General features: G+C 48.5%; 1 protein-coding gene across 6 annotated transcripts in view; it reads right to left on the bottom strand.

Annotated features, from left to right (window-relative positions):
- Nucleotides 1-7,099: 7,099 nt before the first annotated feature.
- Nucleotides 7,100-20,950, bottom strand: part of Ssbp3 (single stranded DNA binding protein 3) — a 158,159-nt gene continuing 144,308 nt past the window's right edge. For 5 of the 6 annotated variants that reach the window (XM_008832994.3, XM_008832995.1, XM_008832996.3 and 2 more), the window contains 5 exons: nucleotides 19,463-19,533; nucleotides 10,939-11,017; nucleotides 9,680-9,708; nucleotides 9,485-9,586; nucleotides 7,100-8,774 (listed from right to left, as the gene is read on the bottom strand). In XM_008832994.3, coding sequence (XP_008831216.1) covers nucleotides 8,745-8,774; nucleotides 9,485-9,586; nucleotides 9,680-9,708; nucleotides 10,939-11,017; nucleotides 19,463-19,533 — 311 coding nt within the window. In that variant the 3' untranslated portion in view covers nucleotides 7,100-8,744. The remainder of the gene's footprint in view (nucleotides 8,775-9,484; nucleotides 9,587-9,679; nucleotides 9,709-10,938; nucleotides 11,018-19,462; nucleotides 19,534-20,950) is intronic. The other variant, XM_017798117.2, reaches the window with a different exon arrangement.

Below are 20,950 nucleotides of genomic sequence, written 5' to 3'. Positions count from 1 at the left end.
TGCAGAGGACCCAGGTTCAGTTCTTAGTGTAGTGGCTCATCTGTAGCTCCAGTTCCAGGGGAATCCAGTGCCCTCTTCTGACCTCCAGAGTACACACATAATAATAAAATACTTTTTTTTTTTTTTTTTTGGTCTTTGACACAGGGTCTTCTTGTAGCCACAGCTGGCCTGGAATTCACTATGTAGACCAGGCTGACCTCAAACGTTCAGCGATCTGCCTGCCTCTGCCTCCTGAATACTGGGAATTAAAGGCATGTACTACCACGCCCAGCTAATAATTTTTTTTTAATTTTAATTTTTTAAATATTTTTATTTTATGTATATGAGTGTATTGCCTGCATGTATGTGCGTGCTCCTGTGTCGTGCAATGTGTTGTGCAATGCTGCAGGGTCGGAAGAGGGCTTCGAATTCCCCTGGAACTGGAGTTAAGGATGGTTCTGCCATGTGGGTGCTAGGAATCAAACCTGGGTCCTCTGCAAGAGCAGTCAGTGCTCTCAACCACTGAGCCATCTCTCCAGCCCCATAAAATATTAAAAAAAAAAAAAGTTGAAGATTCAGGGAATAGAGAAAAGTACAAAAAAGTTATTCACACCCAAGGCAACCCCAATCCTTTTCTCAAGGGGCAATCCAGCTGGGAGTCTTGGGGTTCCACCAGCATGGATGCTCTGCCCATTCCTTCCAGCAGCTGCACCAGCAGCTCTAGATAGCCATCCAGGTTGCTTCTGGGTATTAGTTATTACAAAATGCTGCAGCAAACATCCTTGTTCATGTATCTGAGGCTGCTTTTGCCAGTGTAGCCATTGGGTAAATTGCTGGCAGTGGAACTGCTGAGTCAAAGGGATTGTTTTTTCAACTGGTAGAAGCACAGAGGATGCGTTGGCAGGATGACAGTGAGGAGTCCAGCTGGAGGCTACTGCGGTAATCCTCGGGATTGGCGGTGATGGCTGGAAGCCTAGGGAGGCCTGAGTCCCTTGGGGACTGGCTTAGCTGCTGAAGAGGGTGACGGAAACTCAGCCCGAGTGAGGAGTTGGAGGCTGAGTAAGCACAGTCAGCCCCATGACCTTGCAGCTTGAGGCCTGGGGATGACTCTGGACATGCCAGTTACTACATGGCTGGCAGCCTGTGTTCCTCCTAGTCCCAGCAGGAGGACTACTTGTCCGTTAGCCATGGTGCTCTGTGCGTGGAGCCCACAGCACACAGTTCAGCACAAGAGCGGCTGCTGTGTAGTGGAGTAGCAGTGATGGGTATCATCTCCCTACAAAGGTGGGAAACTGAGGCTCTGGGACTCATACAATGTACTATGAAGAGCTAGGAAATTCATAGGTGGTGACAACTGCCACCTTCACAGAGGGAAACTTTTCCCCAACTCCTCTGTGCTTAGTCACTTTGTGTCTTCTCACTTTGCATTCCTTATGGAATGACATTAAGTCCATGTGGCTCAGAGCCTGACAGGTACCCAGCCACCCAGCCTGAGTCTGGGTTAAGGAAGAAATGCTGAGTGGGGAAGGAGAAGGGGAGGGAAGCAGGGTCACACTAGGCATGAAACACCCACTCTAGGGACCTCTAAGCAGCAAACTTGGAGCCAAAATGACATTCCCATAGTGAACCTGAATGTGAGCATATTTGTCATGGTGTCATAGATTTAAGTGCCTGATCCATTAAAAAGCTCACTTGTGCTAAGAGTGATGATACACACCTGTAATCTCAGCACTCAGGAGGTGAAAGCAGGAGGGTCATAAATTCAAAGTCATCTTTGACTACACTGGGAGTTCCAGGCCAGCCGGGGCTACATGAGACCCTTCCTCAAAAATATTTTAAAAACTGAAGGGAAAGCTGGGTGTGGTGGCGCACGCCTTTCATCCCAGCACCCGGGAGGCAGAGGCTGGCAGATCTCTGTGAGTTCAAGGCCAGCCTGGTCTACATAGTGAGTTCCAGGTCAGCTGGGGCTATAGGAGAGCCCCCCCCCCAAAAAAAATGAAGAGAGGGAGGAAGGAGGCTGGCTCAGTTCATCCCTGTAGACCCCAGTCTGGAGGGAAGTCTAGTTTGGGAGACCTTTCCCCACAGACCTGTGTATCTAGCTGCCCTCAGGGCATCAGCCTCTGCAGAGTGAAGAGGACCAAGCCCCCTTTCAGAATCTGTCACTTTTGGATCAGGTGGGCTGCACCTGACCAGAAGGCTTCCTTCAGATGGGTTTCATGCTTACGTGAGTGCTGAAGGCTACTCTGGTAACAGGGACCGTCTCCCCACATTTGGTAACCTCTAGTGACATGTATTTATGTTCAGTCAGTGCTGTAGTGGATGCTCCTTCCCTTGTATGACACGTTGCCAGCTACTTGATCCACTCTCCTAGGAGTTCATTGTGTGCCCAGTTGTACCAGGCTTGATGCAAGGCCATGGATATTGAGTGAACAAAGCAGGTCCTGCAGCCACAGTATGTGCATTCCTATGTGGGGGGAGGCAAGAAGTGAAGACCCACATGCCAGAGTGACAGAAGCAAGGGGTCTTAGATGGGGTTCCTTCAAAACAGGCTCTGAGATGAGGAATTGGGGCTGCATGTTCATTGGAATGTTGTCTGTGAGAAGGGCACTGTCAGAGGGGAAACCTGGTGCCTCGGTTGGCCCTATGGAGAGCTCTGGAACCATGATGGCCCTCCAAAAGTGTCCCACATTGCGGCAAGGTAGTGTGGAGCATGGCCCACATCACTCACTGGCTACTGCCCGAGGAGGAGGTGAAACCTTACCTTACGGTAGGCATCCCCCAGGAGGGACACACTTGTGAGCGATCAGCAGGTAGGGTAGTGGTAGCCCTGCCCTCCCAGAGCCAGGGAGGCTACCATGGGTGACTGGCTCTGTGAGACAATGACACTCGGGCAGAGGCCTGGAGAGTGTGGCAGGCCAGGAAGACACTTGGGGACAGTGTGGTGGCTCTGAACTGGGTATGGACTGAACACCTCGTGTGCAGAACCACTGGCCCTCATCATAGCATTTGCAGAACTACATCTGGGTATTTTTGCCAAAAGAGGACATCACAGGGCAGTCAAGCCTATGGAGACCACTTTTAGAGGTGGCAATTCAGCTCAAAGCAGGAAGGGGCCTTTCTGAGGTCAGAGTGAGGTGGTCCTAACTCCAGCCCCACCCCTGGGATGGGACTGTGTATCTTTGCCACCCACCAGGGTCCCAGGAATCAACCCCCCTTAAACATACACCACCCTTCCCCAGCTGACTTTTGAACTTCCACACAGGGAACACCCGCCACACACCCTTTTCTTTCTCAGGTATACTGGTGGCTGTGTTCTCAGGAGGTAATGCCATCCTGTAGCTTTGGCTCCAGGGCCCCAGTTCTGCTTTCTGGACTGTACACATCTCCTCCCAGCAGGGGGCTTCCTAAAGAGATAAGAGGTGGGAGATGATGGACCACGGATAGCCTGGTTTCTCTTTCCAACCTGCTTCTCAGTTCACAGATCTCAACTGGGTTCTGAGTACAGTAGATAGAGCAAGGCTAGCACCTTCTGTCTGGGACACTCTGCCACTAGAGATCATGTCTCATGCCAGCTACCTCAGACCACATTCTTCAGACCCATCCAATGAGTGGGCTTGCTGCTGAGGGCAGGACCTCCATCTCAGACCAGTTTGTGCCAAGCAACATGCCCCTTCAGTACACATATATATCCCCAGCTAGACCAGTGAGAAGATGCAAGAATGTTAGGATTGGGGACTGGGTCCTGAGGTTCCCCACTATAGATCTCCCCTGGTATAGTCCAAGCATTCACCCTATCTTGAGCTAGTCTCCCTTGGATCTGCCTCAGCAGGTATCCACAAGGGCAACTTTTTACCCATACTGAAGGCCCTGCCCACATGGGACAGCATGGGGGACAGGTGCTCTATGCATATTCAAGGGGTTGCTGACTACACAGCAACTTCCAGTTACTCCATGAATGCCAAGAACCTGCCGGGAGTTAAGTATGATTCTGCACAATATGAATCTGGGGACAGAGACAACTCAGGCATGGTCTGTAGCTTTGAGAAGGCAGGCATTGAATCATCAGCACAGGGCCCTGGGGACTCAGTTACCACAGCTGAGTAGCTTCCTCATGGATGGTGAGGGCTTTTGGACTGGGTTCTAGGGGACAGATAGGAGGGCGCAGTGAGAACCAAGGTCTAGGTGGCAAACAGAATCATACATGGTTGGAATACCAAGTGCTGGCGGGTGAGATGAGGCAGGAGAGGCTATGGGGACAGCTTACAGTCTGCCGGATGCCATAAACATGGATTTGGTCTAAGTCATGGATCCCCATAGCTCCACCCTCACCTCCTTTGCTTATTCTTCTGGTTTCTGATCACTGGGAGCCTCATCTCCATTTATTCTCCAGATGACCTGCCTCTGGCCAACCTAAATGTCAGTTACTTCCCCAAGGTGCCTTGCAACACAGGTGTTTGCTGCCTATACAGCTGACTCGATTTAACCCACCTAAGCAGGTCTCCCTGCCACCTGCCTGGCCCCATCCTTCCAGGCCTGCTTTGTTCAGTAGGCAGGCGTCACCACACAGTGATGAGTGAATCCAGTAAGTGAAGAGGCTCAGAAGGGTAACAGGAGGTGACTGAATGTCTAGACTCCAGCTGCTGGGGACGGGGATCCACAGCTCGGGAATGGACAGGAGGAAGCCCAAGCTGTCTTTAGTATCCTCCCTTCTTCCTTGCCTAGCTTACAGCTAAGCCCTGGAGAGCCACACAGATCTGGAAATCAGATGGCTCAGCTCCAACTGAATCAGGACCAGAGTGGTCAGGGAGACTGTGGGGCTATCTAGGGCCCAGCCTCCTGGGATTAGCCAAGACTTGGAGCAGCCTCCCTGCCCCATTCATTGACAGAAGGTCTGGGCCAGGTCTTCAGGTGATAGCCAGCCCACAGAGTCTGCTATTCCACTTCTGGCTCTCTGGATCTAAGTTTCACGGAAGAATGGCCAGAGGGGAGGGGACACTGTCTCCAGCCATGTCAGCTACCTCAGAGAGTCAGGTGCATGTGAACAGTGAGGACCAGCAAAGCAGAGGTGGCTGCGGGGCTTCAGCTGGGGGAGCCTTTGGCTCGGCTCCTACACCCCTGCCTGAGCTGAAGTCCTCTCTCTACCATCAGGAGCTCATGGTGCTGCTCAGGACAGTGCTCTGGCCTGGCTTTCACACCTTGGTCTGACCTGAGTAACAACACTCTAGTGAATAAGGATCAGTGCTTTCCTCAAAGACTAGGCCTTGAGTGGCCATCTGCGCTGGGACGGCAACTGTGGGGGTTGCTCAGGGGCTTGTAGACTGCTGAAAAGCATGCTGTGTGTGGGACTGGAGAGATGGCTCAGTGGTTAAGAGCACCCGCTGCTTTTGCAGAAGTTCTAAATGCTACATGGTAGCTAACCACCAATTCCATGCCCTCTTCTGACCTCCATGGGCACTGCATAACACAAGTATACTTACACACATACAGACAATACATGCATACACATAAAATAAAAATATAGGGGCTGTAGAGATGGCTCAGTAGTTAAGAGCACTGGCTGATCTCAAGGACCTGGTTTGGTTCCCAGCACCCACATGGCAGCTAACAACTATCTGTAACTCCAGTTTTAGGGGATCTGGCTTCTGTGGGCACTGCAGACATATGATGCAGAGACATATATGCAGGTATTTATACAAATAAAACTTAAAAAAATTTTTATGTGTATGCATAAAATACCTGCATACAGGTAAGTGCACCTGTGTCATACAATGCCCCAGGAGGTCAGAAGAGGCTGTTGGATCCCCTGGGACTGGAGTTACGGACAGTTGTTAGCTGCCATGTGGGTGCTGGGATTCGAACCTGGGTCTTCTGCAAGAACAACCAGTGTTCTTAACCGCTGAGCTTTTTCTCCAGCCCCATAAAATATATATTTTTGGTCTTTTTTTGAGACAGGGCCTCCCAGTAGTCCCAGTTGGCCTGGAACTATGTAGACCAGGCTGGCCTTGAACTCACAGAGATCCACCAGCCTCTGTCTCCTGAGTGCTGGGATTAAAAGCGTGAGCCACCATGCCCAGCTATTTTTCAAAAAAGAATGCTGTGTGGTCACCTCCTACCCCTATACCAGGCAGAGGTAGAAGCCAAGATACCTGGGTCCTCTTCCATACTGTAACCCCTGCACAGCTCCTATCTGGGAACACAAATTGGGCAAGGGTGTGAGTGCACACTCCGCCTTCCAAGTACAGCATGTGCCTGGCTGGTATGCAAAGTGTCTCTTTAGAGCTGCCCCAGCCTTCATCACCCATGGGTCCTAGAGGGTGCATCCCCAATAGTTAGAAACGGTGCTGAGAAAAGCCTAGGACAATTCTAGAACCTTCTAGTTACTCTCCAGCCACCATTTGTGCCCTTCCGAGTATGAGTTAAGAACCACTAATGAATACACACTACTCACATTCCATGTGAGACACTGTTAGTCTATGCTCTCCACCCCATTTCCTAGACTGAGAGCATCACAAACTAACCTGCCGATGGCCACATAGCAAGTAGTAACAAAGGCAAGACTCCAGCCAGGTGAACTGCAATCTGATCCCAAAATCTTTATAAAGGCAGACTGAGTGCTCTTTGCTCAAGCACTGGTCATCCCCCACCCCTACATACAGGCTGGGAGAGGTACCCAGTGTTTCAGCTTTATTTTGTAAACATTGACAATCACTGTCCCTCTCACCCTAGCCCCTAGCATTTCTTGCCTACCCAACAGCTGGAATGGCTTTCCCTACATCCTATCGAGCCCCTCTGTAAGCTAAAATTCAGGTCTGCCCGGGCCATTTTAAAGTCCTTTGAGGGCTTCCCCTTGCCTTGGAGGTAAAACAAAAAATGAACCTTTTAGTGGCCTAGCACCTAAAGAACTTGTCATCCCTGCAGCCCCAGACACTAGGCACTTTGGGACCCCAGAGGCAGGGTGTGGCTGCAGTGACAGGGCCACCTTGACCACCTCACTTGCAGCAGTGTCCTCAGGGGCCAGGCATAGAACTACCAGTGTCACCTACCACCTTGTGTCACCTTCTATTCACAATCAGTATCATCAGCCCTAACCCACATTTCCCCCAAATATGTCAGGAAGGGCTGCGGAAAAAAGATGTCCCTTTAATAAAACGTTATCAACATATATCGTACACAAACTACAATGTATCATAATTACTTTTTTTTTCCCTCTCATAATTCAGAACCAGACTACAAGGTAAGAAAAAACACAGAAACAGCTACAATGTTCCCAAGAATCCGCACAAGGTCTTTTTTCAGGCAGATGGTATCTCACATAATATGATATACATGGGTCAGAAAGGGGAGGTAAGAAAACAAAGACCAGCTACAGGGGTGGGTGGGGCGGCGAGGAAGGGTGGAAATGTACAAAGAATTCGGTGTCTTCCAGGGCAAGACACAAAGGTTGCCATGGGGGCGAGGCCAGGGCGGCTACCAGTCACCCCTCCTAGGAGGGGCCAGGCTCCACCATCGGGTTTGTAGTTTTTGAAAATAAAAACAGGACCGAAAACAGCGTCTGTTTGGTTGCTGGTGCTCCCCCACCCCCACAGCGATGCTGAAGTCTGTCCATCCAGTTCCAGGCAAACACAGCAATTCTGAACAACAGCCCGTCTTTGAAAAAGGACGAACAAAGAGGAAAAAAGAAAATCACAACTTCAGCCCACCCTACCCATGCGCACGATGGGAGTGAGGACTGTGGGGAACAGAATATGGAGGTCAGTTCCATGTCTCAGGGCGCAGCCATCCTGTTGGGTCCTCTGCTACGGGGCTTGGGCTACCACCCAGCGGGCAGGATTCTTGCTGGGAGGCAGTGGGTCCTGGCAGAGGAGGGGCTGGAGGCCCAGTGGCTAGGCAGGAGAGGTCCTGAGAGAGGCAGCAGTCCTGGAACAGTGCGTGCACCGGGTCACAGCGATGGTCTCCACTGGGCTGCGGCTGCTCAGGTGCTCTGGGCCCTCTGGCCACAAGGATGGGGCAGGGGTTCAGAGTAGAGCAGGTGCCTGCCCCTCCTTGCCCAGTGAACAACCCCAAAGGCCCATGTGGAAAAGGCTGACTTTGTCCCTTTCTTTCTCAAACAGCTTTTGAGAGAAACCACCAATTGTAAACTGTCCAGTTTATTATTTTTAGATGGCTACATCAGTGTGACATCACACACCTAGACTAGCTTTCCTGGTGGCCGGGCTTGAGGACAGACAGCAGGCCTTGCAGGTTCTTCCCTTTTTGGGGGGGCCTTTTTTCTTTTTCCTTTTTTTTTTTTTAATCCTTTTTCCTTTTTTTTTTTAATTTATTTTTTTAAAGAAAGCAAAGAGGTTGACTGGGGTGGGGCAAGGGCTTGCTAGAAGCTTCCATTAAAAAAAAAAAATTCCCCCCAAAGAAACCCCCCTGAAAACAAATTTAAAAATCCCAGCAACGGTAAAACCCAAACGAAAAAACAAAACAACCAAAAAGTGTCACGTACAGAAAGGTCCTTTAGGGCAGGGGTGCGGGTGGGATTTTTCTGGTCATTGCCTCGAAATACATTTTTTAGTTTTGTCCTTCATGTTTTATGGGATAAAAAGTTTGGCCTTTTTATTGCATGAAACTAAAATCGGGAAAGGAGGGGGAGTGGATGGGAGGGGTGGAGGGGAGCAGGAGACACCCTCCCCCAGCTCCTGGTATTGACACCTCACTTCTTCTTGCATAATTTCTGGTATCTTCGGCCTGCAATGCAGTCTCAGCGTCTTGGAGAGGGGTCACACACTCATCGTCATGCTTGGAGAATACTGCAAGGGAGAAGCAGGGTGGGGGATGGTTGTGAGGTGCCAAGGGGAGACCACGGACTTGCCAAGGTGCCCACAGCCTGCTGAAAGCTTGGTGCACAGCACTGGACAGGGCTAAGTTGGGGGTACACAATGGGAAGGGCTAGGGTAAAAATGAGGCAGAAGTTAGGTGCCACCTTAGAGACCAGTCTCTGTCTTTTGCCTGGAATACTGGGCAGCCCATATGGCTTCCAGTTCTTTCCCCTTGGAGTCAGCCCTTCTGGGAAACCGAGACAGCAGGGAGCTGGTTAGTGAGCCAGAGTTGCCACAGGGTGCCTTGGGCTGGGGAGGATAGTCTAGAGTTTTCAAAAGCTGCTTTCTTCAACGAGTGTGGACATAGAGGCCCACTGCAGAAAGCAGACGGCTGCCCCTGTACACTGAGGCTCCAGGAAATCCCTGGCTGCATGAAGCAAATTCATGAGGCAGTGCTGGCCCGACTCAACCCAGGGCTTTCCCAGCCATTTCAGCACAGGCATCGAGCCTTCATGTATCCCCACCAGAAGGACGGACCACAGGAAAGGGGTAGTAGTTGGGGCTCTGCACTTGGGTAGAAGATAACAGAGGTGAAAAGCAATGCATAGGGAGGCCACAGCCACAGGGCCCACAGCTTGCTGCAGTTCCCAGGCCTAAGGGAACTGTGGGGATCCAGGGACTGGAAGAGTGCAGGGGCTTACATTGTCATTCTGGAAGGAGTGAAGGAAGTTCCCTCCTAGCTCGCCATCATCTCGAGGGGTGCCTGGAGGATTGCTAATGCCACTTATGTTGTTAGGAGAATTCTGTAGAAAGAGAAGGAGAGGTGCATCCAGGTTCCCAACAAATTGACCTCATGGATGAGGAGGTATGGAGGGAGGGGACCACAGTACACTTACTTTTGGAAGTCCATCTATGTCACCTGATCCTGGAAGGAAAGGAGAATCCAATTTAGGGAGTGTTGTTTTTTTTGGGGAGCAGGTGGTTATTTTGGGGGTATATGCATGATGTGTGGGGGTCAGAGGGTAATATGTGAGGCATTTTCCTTAATTGCTCTTTTTTTTTTTGAGACAGGGTTTCAATATGTAGCTCCGGTTGGCCTTGAATTCACTATGTAGACCAGGCTAACTTGGATTTCACGGAAGTCCATCCACCTGTGCCTCCAGAATGCTGGCATCAAAGGCATGTGCCATCATGCCCAGCTCCATTTTACTGAGATAGGGGTTTTCATTGAACCTGGAGCTCCCTGATTCATCTAGACTGCTTGGCAGTAAGCCCCAGAGATCCTCCTGTCTCTTATCTCCCCAGTGCTGGGATTCTACGTGTGTCTCTGCCTGGCTTTTATGTGGGTGCTGGGTATTCAAACATAGGTCTTCCTGCTTGCAAAGCAAGCACTGCACTTTGACTAACTGAGCTAACCCATGAGTCGTGTGTGTGCGCGCGCACGCCTGCAGTTTCCCTCAGGAACTGCAGTTTCAGGAGGTTGTGAGCAGACCAACATGTGAGTGCTGGGAGCCAAACTTGGGCCCTCTATAAGAGGGCGGTAAGCACTCTTATCGGCTTTGACATCTCTAGCACCCCCACCCCCACCCCCCCAACAGAATCTTCCTATGCAACGTGGCTTAGCATCCCAAGTGCTAAGAGTAAAGGCTTGTGCTACTATGCCCAGCTGCTGTTTCTTTCTGTACTGAGGATTGAACCCAAGGCCTCACGTATACCAGTCAAGGGTTCTAACACTGAACAACATCTCTCATTCTTCTATACTTCATTTTGAAACAAGGGCTCACTAAGTAGCCCAGGCTAGCCTTGAACTTGTTTGTAACCCTCCTGTCTCAGCTTTTGGAGTGCTGGTATTACAGTAGGTACATACCACCATGCCTGGTCTAATTCAATTTCTTGCTCACTTTTCCCTGGGAGGGGGTGGGGGTGGGTCTCTCCAACCTCTGAGGATCCCTTTCTCCCTGCTCCTTGGGCCCAAGATCTCTTCTACCCAATTTCATATTATTTCAGTGCAGTGAATTCCCTGTGGGAAGCAGCTTTCTCTCAGGCTGTTCCTATGTGCCTAGTCGAGGCCAAGGCAGTCCCAGGCCCAGGTGACTCAAGAAGTGAGGCAGAGCAGCCTGCTAGGGCAAGTGAAGCTGAGCACATGCCATCTTACCTAATGATCCGTTCATGTGGTGTGGCTCCATGCCGCCCATGCCTCCCATTGGGCCGTCCGAGCCAGGACCCATAGGGAACTGTGGGAGAAGCAGAGTGGTCAGGGGATACAGGGCCCCAACTGCCTAGAAATGTCACTCAGGGCACTCCAGACTGGTGGGTTACTTTGTGCCTGCTCAGGCACTGGGTATCCAGAACAGGTTCCTTCCCTTGGCCCTTGGGGGCTACAGGGTAGAGGGTTATGTACCAGACAAGCAAACAAACTCAGAAAGGGAAAGGAACCTGTTCAAGGCCAAGAGCTCCATACACAGCCAGCATTCCAGTTTCTTGGGTTCCTTCACAGGGTTTAATCTACCCCTGGGCAGGTGCCTGGTTCACCAGCCAGTGCACACACAGTGTCCAACTATCCAGACTACAGATCAAAATGATTCAAGCTTGGCCACCTGCATTTTACAAGTGAGGAAATTAAAGCTGAGCATAAGAGGTGCTTTGCACAGTCTCCCAGGGCAGAGGCAGAGCTGTGAATGGAGCAGGACAGCCTGTTATAGGGCTGTCCCTGGTGGTATCCTCCAAACTCCTCCTATGACATCAGGAAATTCCAGGGTAGGAAAAAGGCGCAGTGGAAGGGGTCACTCCTGAGACACCCACACTGAAGTCATGATAGACAGAGCTGGCTCGGAGAAGAAATCCACTCCACCCCATCCTCAGACTGTTTGCCACTGTCAAGACCACCTCAGAAAGGAAGCAATAGATGGCTGTATCTCACAGCCTTGAGTCATATGGCTGGGAGGGATGGAGAGGATAGCTGGGCACAGGACTGAGGGGCGGAGTTTCAAAGATAGTTTAAGGCACAGCTGCAGCTCACGATGGAAGTGGGGAAAACTGTATGGAGGCAGAGCATCAGCACAAATGATAGAATCTGGGCTTGCAGAGCAGGACCCAGAAGCCATTCCAGAAATGCTGTGTGAGCAAGAGGCCATATAGGTGGTGGGAACCAGGGTGGAGAACAGTGTTCAGGGCCAAGGCCCATACCACCAGCAGGGTAAGGCTGGGTATTAGGTGCTTCCCCATAGGAGTACAGCACCTCTGTCATCTATCCAGGCACATTTTGCTATGTGGCAGCACATTTCATGCTAATTAGTCCACCTTATTAGGATCCCAGGACACAGACCAAAGTACCCAACACAACATAATATATGCATATACAAATGTTACTACTTCAACAAATATGTCACTATTCTAACATAAATGTGACCAACATAGAAAAATCAGTTTTTTGTTTTGTTTTTGAGACAGGGTCTTCTATGTAGCCCTGGCTAGCTGGAACTTGCTATGTGGAACATTGCTTTCCCAAGTGCTGGTTAAAAACACGTACCAGCCAGGTGTGGTGGCGCATGCCTTTAATCACAGCACCTGGGAGGCAGAGGCTAGCGGATCTCTGTGAGTTCAAGGCCATCTCTGTGAGTTCAAGGCCAGACTGGTCTACATAGTGAGTTCTAGGCCAGCTGGGGCTATAGGGAGACCCTGGCTCAAAAAGACAATAAAACAAAATAAAATAAGAACATGTACCACCAACCCCAAATCAGTTACTTTTGAAATTAAATGTTATGTATTTTGTGTATTATTTAAATAGCTTGAAACAGAATTCACATATCATACAACTGACCCATTCAAAAGATACAATTCAGTGTGGATTTCAATGTATTTATATATCATCATGCCCAGCCCCAAATCAGTTTTTTTTTTTTTTTTTTGTCTTTTTGAGACAGGGTCTCCCTGTAGCCTCAGCTGGCCTGGAACTCACTATGTAGACCAGGCTGGCCTTGAACTCCGCTTGCCTCTGCCTCCTGAGGCATGACCCACCACGCCTGGCTGATTAAAGTTCTTTTTCAGTTTTAACTTTCTTTTCTTCTTTTCTCCCCTTGAGATGACCCCATCACTATGTTGCCCTGGTTGGTCTTGAACTCCCGGGTTCAAGCCATCTTCTTGCCTCAGACTCCAGAGCAATTAGGTCTATAGGCATGCACCCTGTTTAACTTGAAAAGATTATTTTATTATTATTATTATTATTATTATTATTATTATTTTTGATTACATGCATATAGAGGTGGAGGTCAGAGGATAACTTGCAGGAGTTGGTTCTCTCTTTCCATCATATACGTACCAAGGATCAAACTCAGGTTATCAGACTTGCCTTTACCATCTCGCTGACCCTAGAAATCCTTTTTTAATAATCAGTCAGAAAGCTTTTGGTGAAAGGATTGCCAGACTTACATTTTATAAGTCTCCCTGTAGTCCCAGCTGTCCTGGAACTCACTATGTAGACCAGGCTGGCCTTGAACTCACAAAGACCTGAAGTGCTGGGACTAAGGGTGTGCGCCACCATGCCTGGCCAATTATTTTATTATTTTTAGTATTTTATTCATGCTTTTATTCTATGTGTACTAGTGCATTGCCTGCATGTATGTAAGTTAGAAGAGGGTTAGAAGAGGGTGTGGGACTAAAGTCATAAACAGTTGTTAGCACCATGTGAGTGCTGAGAATCAAACCTGGGTCCTCTGCAAGAGCAGCCAGTGCATTTAAATGCTGTGCCATCTCTCTAGTCCATATTTTATTATTCCTAATTATGTGTATGTGTGTGTCTGTGTGTGGGCAAGTATACTTGAGTGCTGGTGCCCATGAAGGCCAGCAGTGTTGGATCCCTAGAGCTGGATTTATAGGTGGTTGTGAGCTGCCTGATGTGCATGATAGGAATCACACTCCAGTCCTCTGCAAGAGCAGTATGTGCTCTTAACCGCGGAGCTATCTCTCCAGCCCTGTTTAACTTTTTTTTTTTAAATTTTATTTATTATTTTTATTTTACGTGTATGCATGTATTGCCTGCATGTAGGTAAGTGCACCCATGTCCTGCAATACCCACAGAGGTCAGAAGAGGCTGTGAGATCCCCTGGGACTGGCGTTACAGTTGTTAGCTGCCATGTGGGTGCGGGGGTTCAAACCCGGGTCTTCTGCAAGAACAACCAGTGTTCTTAACCGCTGAGCCATCTCTTCAGCCCCGTTTAACTTTCTTAACGGTGCCCTTTTAAATTTGCCTTTTTCTTTTGCTGTTTGTGCTTCTTTTGGTGCTGTACCTGTGGAGCTTCAATGAGCCAGGTCATAAAGCTTTTCCTCCCACGTTGTTTCTAAATGTTTTGTAGTTTTTCCCCAAAATGTAGGTCTCAGATCTACTGTGAGCTAATTAGCGTGCATGTATGTGGGTGGGTGTGATCGCACCTGCACATGGAGGCAAGAGGTCGATACTGAGTGCCTCCTCAGTTCCTCACCTTATTTTTTGAGACAGGTTCTTTCATTAAGTTTGGAGCTCACCTTTCCAGCTAAACTGGCTGACCAGTGAGCTCTGGGGTCCTCTGAGTTTCTACTTTCCCAGTGCTGAGATTACATATACATGCACTGTGTTCAGCTTTTCTTTTTTTAACGTGAGTTCTGGGAGACTGAGCTTGGTTCTCATGCTTTCATAGCAAATTTCTGTGTGCTGCTGTGAGGAACGAGGTCACCTCATTTGCTTGCTTGTGGATGTCCACTTGTCCCAGCTCTACTTCTTGTCTATACTGGTTACTTTTCTAATATGGAAATGCCATCACTTGCTGGGTATGATGGCACAGGCCTTTAGTCCCAGCACTTGGGAGGCAGAGGCAGTGGATCTCTATGAGTTGGAGGCCGGCCTGGTCTACATAGAGAGTTCCAAGCCAGCCAGGGATACAGGGAGCCCTGTCTCAAAAACAAAACAAACAAAACTAAACAAAACAAAATGCCATTAGTAAACAAAACAATAGGACCAGTTAACACCAGCAATTAGTTGGCAGTCTGGTTACAGAAATGAGGCCTGTGAGGAAACTGTAACCTTCAGTGCTTCTGTCCTGACACGGAGTTTAATCTTTCTTCTGTCCCAGGCTTCAGCAGAGGTTTTTTTCCTACTTCCCCAACTTCTGAATTGCCTGTAACCACTGGGACATCTTTCTTCATAACACTGAGGTAAAACGAACACAGTAGTCAAGGTAGCATTCTTCTGACTCTCTGTCCTAAGTCCACTTTACATTGCATCGGCTCAGCATAGCACTGGGCAGTCTTCTCTGCAACACAGTCCATGTAGGGAACTTACAGCTTTACTTACTAGCCTGGGATATGGACTTTTAAGAATGACTTGCAGCACCTCAGCATGTGCATTAACTCATGTCTAAAGGCTGGCTTTGACCAGCTCTCTGTCAGTCAAGGGCCTTTGCATTGTCAAGGTCATTAGACCAGTCATTCCTGACTATGATATCCAGCATTCCCAAACCTAGCTAGCACACACACACAGGACAGAAGTCACGCTCAATTAAACCACCGTTTCTAAGGAAAAATGGTGGTTGAGCACAGAGGAAATTGAACTTGTGATCCAAGTTGGATTCCATGTAAGTTAGTTTTAATAAAGAAATTGAGAGTCCTGTTTAACTTGGCTGCCCTTTATCATGACATTTTCTGATTTCTTTCAAGCAATCTCATTTCTTAAAAACCCGAGTCATTATTTCTGTGGTATGAGGCTTAGCTGTAGCCTCCACACAACACTGAGCATCCAGAAGAGGCTGGCTTAGACCCCCTAGGCTTCTCAGGGCCTTGTGAAAGATGCTTGCACACCTACTTCTCTTTTTATTGTAATCCCTAGCCCAGTTTTCTTCCAACAGATTTCCAAACCAGACGTGGACCACCTTTTTGTCTCAGGCATTTTGTTTTTCTTTCGGATGACTGATCATGTGGCTTTTTTCCCCCTTTCTGTCTTTTTGAGACAGGGTCTCCCCGGAGCCCCAGCTGGAATGGAGCTCATTATGTAGACCAGGCTGGCCGCGAACTCACAGCGATCTGCCTGCCTCTGCCTTCTGAGTGCTGGGATTGCCCTTTGATTTTGTGGCTTTTTGAGACAGGATTCCCATAATGTAGCCCTGGCTTATCTAAAACTTGCTATGTAGTCTAGCTGGCCTGGAACTCATAGCAATCCTCTGCCTCTGCAGTGCTGGGACTGTAGGTGTGAGGCACCATGGTGGCTTGACTCACACTTTTAACTATGAGTTTTGTTTTTTTTAAAAAAATTTTACTATTTTTATTTTATAGGTATGAGTGTATTGCCCGCATGTATGTGAGTGGACCCGTGCGGAGGTCAGAAGAGAGCTTTGGATTCCCCTGGAACTGGAGTTAAGGACGGTTCGTAGCTGCCATGTGGGTGCTGGGAATTGAACCCAGGTCCTCTGTAAGAGCAGTCAGTGCTCTTAACCACTAAGCCATCTCTCCAGCCCCTAACTAGGAGTTTTGTTGGTTTTTTTTAAAAGTTTTTTTTTTTTTTTTTTTTGGCCTTTTGAGACAGGGTCTCTCCCTGTTGTCCCAGCTGACCTGAACTTACTATGTAGACCAGGCTGGCCTTGAACTCACAGAGATCTGCCTGCCTCTGCAACAATTGAGTTTTTAAAGTCAACATTTCATTCTTGTCTGTGGTTATCCCAATGGTAGTCTTTTTACAGGCACGTATCTGAGGTGCTCTTCATTTCTAGGAGGTAAAAATTTTCATGAAGTTGTTCTACAAAGTGATAAAGTAAACCTAACTTTCACCGTAAGAGGTTGCTGCAAGGTGTGTGAGATGTTTTCATTTCACTGGCAATGAACTTGCCAAGATGAACTTTGCCAAGAGCAACATTATACTCTCCACCAACCATGCAGATCAATGAGCAAAACTTAGCTTGTATTTGATAAGTAAGCAATTTTGTTTTCTGCAATTTCATTAGAAACCTCATGAAAATCAAGAGGATGAAAAATTCTGGTTCTCAGATCAATGTATGCGAAGGACCTAGCAGGAACTTGTCTTTTGTGTTGTTTCCTTGGGTGGTGCTAGGACTGAATCCAGAGCCTCCTGCATGTGAGCCAAATGCTCTACACCTGAGCTGCACCCTCAGCCTGCCAGTCTTGGGTTGTAATGATGTGTGGAGTCACTGGTATGCCACAGAAAGCACAGCTGCTGGTGTGATCAGTCAGAATCAGCTGTACTTGAGAGGCACATCAGTTTACACGCAGCACTTTTATAGTTGCGAGCTCTGGATAAGGAAACAACCTTCTCAGTTCCAGTGAAGTGGGGGAATGAGACGGCACCAGTGCTCACTCCAGGGTTTGCCCAGGCTAACTCAGGGGCCACTGCTTTTGACTGGATACTGGTGTCACTTTGGAGAACAAAAGGGGCTTTTGGTTTAGAAGGATGAGCCTGTCAACCCGTGGTTGGGAGACTGAGTCCCCACTGTGCTTCCATGCCACCTCTCTGCCATGCCTACCTGTAAGTCCCTGTCAGCACATGGTGAAGAATATCCTTGACTGCCCTCATCCAGCTCTGTGTCCTTCCACTTGTTCTTAAAGTAAGTTACTTGGCTTTCTCTTTGGTGCTGTCTGGATCATGCCAGAGCTGTCATTGCCATGGTTTGCATTTTCATTATCTCAACTATTAAAAACATGGTTGCGGGGCTGAAGAGATGGCTCAGCAGTTAAGAGCACTGACTGCTCTTGCAGAGGACCCGGGTTCGATTCCCAGCACCCACATGGTGGCTACGAACCGTCCTTAACTCCAGTTCCAGGGGAATCCGAATCCCTCTTCTGACCTCCGTGACATTGCACAACACGGGTGCACTCACATGCATGCAGGCAATATACTCGTACACATAAAAAGATAAAATATTAAAAAAACAAAACATGGTTGCAGCACTCCTGTTTATACTAGGCTATTTTAGCTTTAAAAATTTTTTTTTCTTTATTTTCTGTGTCAGAGTGTTTTGCCTGCATTCATGTATGTGTACCATATGCATGTCTGGTGCCCATAGAGACCAGAAGAGGGCGTCAGATTCCCTGGAACTGGAGTTACAAACCATTGTGAGTCACCATGTAAGTGCTGGGAAGCAAAATTGGGTCCTCTGCAAGAGCAGTAAACACTTTTAACTGCTGAGCCATCTCTCTGGCTCTAGTATTCATAATGTTAAATACAAATCCAGTACCATCTTGAGCAAGCTTAAAAGCTGCAGCAGCATGACTACTGTGCCCTCATATCAGAGCCCCTGGGACAGCACAGACTCATATTTGCCATCATCTGAGTTCTGGGGAAATACAGCGACAGTGACTATGGGAGGCAGATAGTCTAAGCCATATCATCTGACTTAAAAACAGCATTCTCAGGGCTGGAGAGATGGTTAAGAAAATTGGTTGTTCTTGCAGAAGACCCAGGTTTGAATCCCAGCACCCACATGGCAGCTAACAACTGTCCATAACTCCAGTCCCAGGGGATCTGACAGCCTCTTCTGTTCCCTGTGGGTATTGCACGACATGGGTGCACTTACCTACAAGCAGGCAATAAAATTAATTAAAAAAAAAAACAAAACAACAACCCCCATCCCCCGCCAGCATTCTCTGCCCTGTCTTGTGGGCTTCTGTATGGGTTTGATGTTTCCATTCAATCCCTTGCATCTACTGCTACAAAACAGGACTGTGCCCTGAGGTAACTCAAGATGCAGAGCTTTTAGTGCTAAAATCTGGATGACTGACAACCCTAGTGAGGAGGTGTTGAGGCTAGGGTGGATGGGAAGACTGTAATAGAGAGCTTCCCATACTTACTCATCACGTGGCCCTAGCAAGGAGCCCAGGTCAAAGCACAAGACCTCAGCAGGCTCCTGGGGAGTAAATGTGTGCAGTATGTGGCAGAAAGGGTGCGACTCTCGGGTAGAGCATGTGCTTAGCATGTGCAAGGCCCTGGCACAACAAATATACAAGCAAGCAATCAAACAAATTTGTGCTGTCTTCAGCACAGAGCAGCCCACAAGTGTGTGGGGGGATTAATACCTGGGGTGATTCCTGTGTCATCTCAGGAACTGGGCCATTGAAACCAACAAAGAGCCACAAGGCTACCTTCTCTCCAGGCCCAGGGCTCTCCAGTGCCAAGTTTAGACCAGCTTACTTCCCATCTCCACAGAGGGGAGTAGGATGGATTTGCTGTCTGTGGAGGCCAGGCAGCCCAGCTGGGTCCTTGAGGCACTCCTACTGGGAGAGAGAGGCAGGCTGCAGGTGTAGTGTGCTGAGGGGACTCAGGGCCAAGTGACAGGGAAACAAATGAGAACCAGGATAGATAGAACTCCAGTTGAAAGGATGGCCTGGGTGGAAGTGTGTACCCTAAGCTCTACCTTTAACTCCACAGCCCTGGAAATAGGCAGGATGGGGTGGGAGGGACTATTCAAGGTGGCACAGCCGGTCAGGGGAACGGTGCTTCCCCTTACCAGCACCCTCACACCTCCATCAGCAATAAGACGGGAACTGAATTGCCCAAGAGTTAATCACTTTTCTGATGGTTTATTTTATTCATCATTGGTAACAAATGGCTGAAATCAATTAAGACTTGCTTTCCCCTCAGCTGATGAAGTTAATTATGATTTGTTATGGTATCTGGTATGTAAATGAGTAGAAAGCAGACTTACGTTGGACCGGCTGCCTCCAGGCGGCACAGGATTAATCATTGTGTAGATGTTGTCGCTGGAATTTGTTGAATCTGTAGAACAGTGGAAATCCGAAAGTTGAAGTGATTAATTCACTTCTTAATTAAAACAAACTTGTGGCACTTGAACTCATTCTTTTGTATTTTATCACCTAAAATTTCTTCTAAGTATTGCCATTTTCTGGCTAATTTGTGTTTAATGAAGATTCACAAAGTTTTTAATCACAGAAAATTCAACTGTGAAACCACTCAACCACAAAACCAAGAATTTCAGGGTGTCTGGGCAGCAGGGAGGACACAGCACAGGGGGACTGTAGATCCAGTCTCCTCTCCCTGTCCACAGGGACAAGATGGGGGCAGTGAGGGGAGGGCCTGTGCTGCCTCTCAGTCCCACCCAGGGGAGGGAGAAGAGGCAAGTTACCCAGGGCAGGAAGGAGACAGGGATGGGGCTGGGGACACATTAACATACGGAGTGGGTTAACGTGACCCAGTCTGAATGTAGGTCATGCTGCTCATCAATGCGGCAACTGCATCGAGATTGAGCTGGAGCAGGAGCCAGTTGCTGCAGCCAGCTCCACCCCTGTAGCTGAGCAGTTTCCCTTTATTGGGAGAGCTGGAGGGGGAGTCTCTGGCCATCTCCCTACCTAGCCAGGAAAGTCTCCTCAGGAAACCAGCTAACAGTGTTCTCTTGGGAGCAGAGAAATCCTGAGCGCCTCCCTCTCTCTATTTTGGGCTGGGTGGGGGATGCATGCTGCATCCCTTCCGGCTGACTGCAATGCTATTCTTAGCTGGGAAAGACATAATTGTGATGCTGTGTGTGTATGCACATCTGTGCACATGCCCTCATGTGCACGAATGCCCTCTTCAGATTAAATAAAAAGGGAGTAGAGCTGTCTCACACAGAGGATCAGAAGTCTAGTGCTCTGGAACCTCAGAGCCCAGTGTATCTTAGAATCCTGGTCCCAAGCTGCCAGGGCCCCAAAGTCCTTTACTGAATCATCTAGGGCAACAGGACCCCTTGTTCCAGACCTCTGTCTAGCCTTGTTCTTTTTTTTTTTTTGGTTTTTAAATTAAAAAAAAATTTTCTGTGTATTTTGCCTGCATATATGTAAGTACACCCATGCCATGCAATGCGGAGAAGGTCAGAAGAGGATATTGAATTCCCCTGGAACTGGAGTTACAGACAGTTGTTAGTTACCATGTGGGTGCTGGGAATCAAACTCCAGTCCTCTGCAAGAGCAGCCAGTGTTCTTAACTGATGAGTCGTCTCTTGGCCCTGTTTTTTTGTCTGTCTATTTTAAAAGCAGAATCTATGTAATCTTGGGTGGCCGGGAACTTGCTAGTAGAGCAGGCTGACCTGGAACTCACAGAGATCTGCCTATCTCTGCCTCCTGAGTGCTGGGCTCAAAGGTGTGTGCTACCACCCCTAACTTAGTCTTGTTCTTCATAAAGCTATGTAACCAAAAGGGTG

The sequence above is a fragment of the Nannospalax galili genome, unplaced genomic scaffold (assembly GCF_000622305.1).
Source record: "Nannospalax galili isolate Female #2095 unplaced genomic scaffold, S.galili_v1.0 scaffold356, whole genome shotgun sequence".
NCBI classification, from domain to species: Eukaryota; Metazoa; Chordata; class Mammalia; order Rodentia; family Spalacidae; genus Nannospalax; species Nannospalax galili.
Note: the sequence above shows the minus strand (reverse complement) of the source record. Positions and strands in the feature narration are given on the sequence as shown.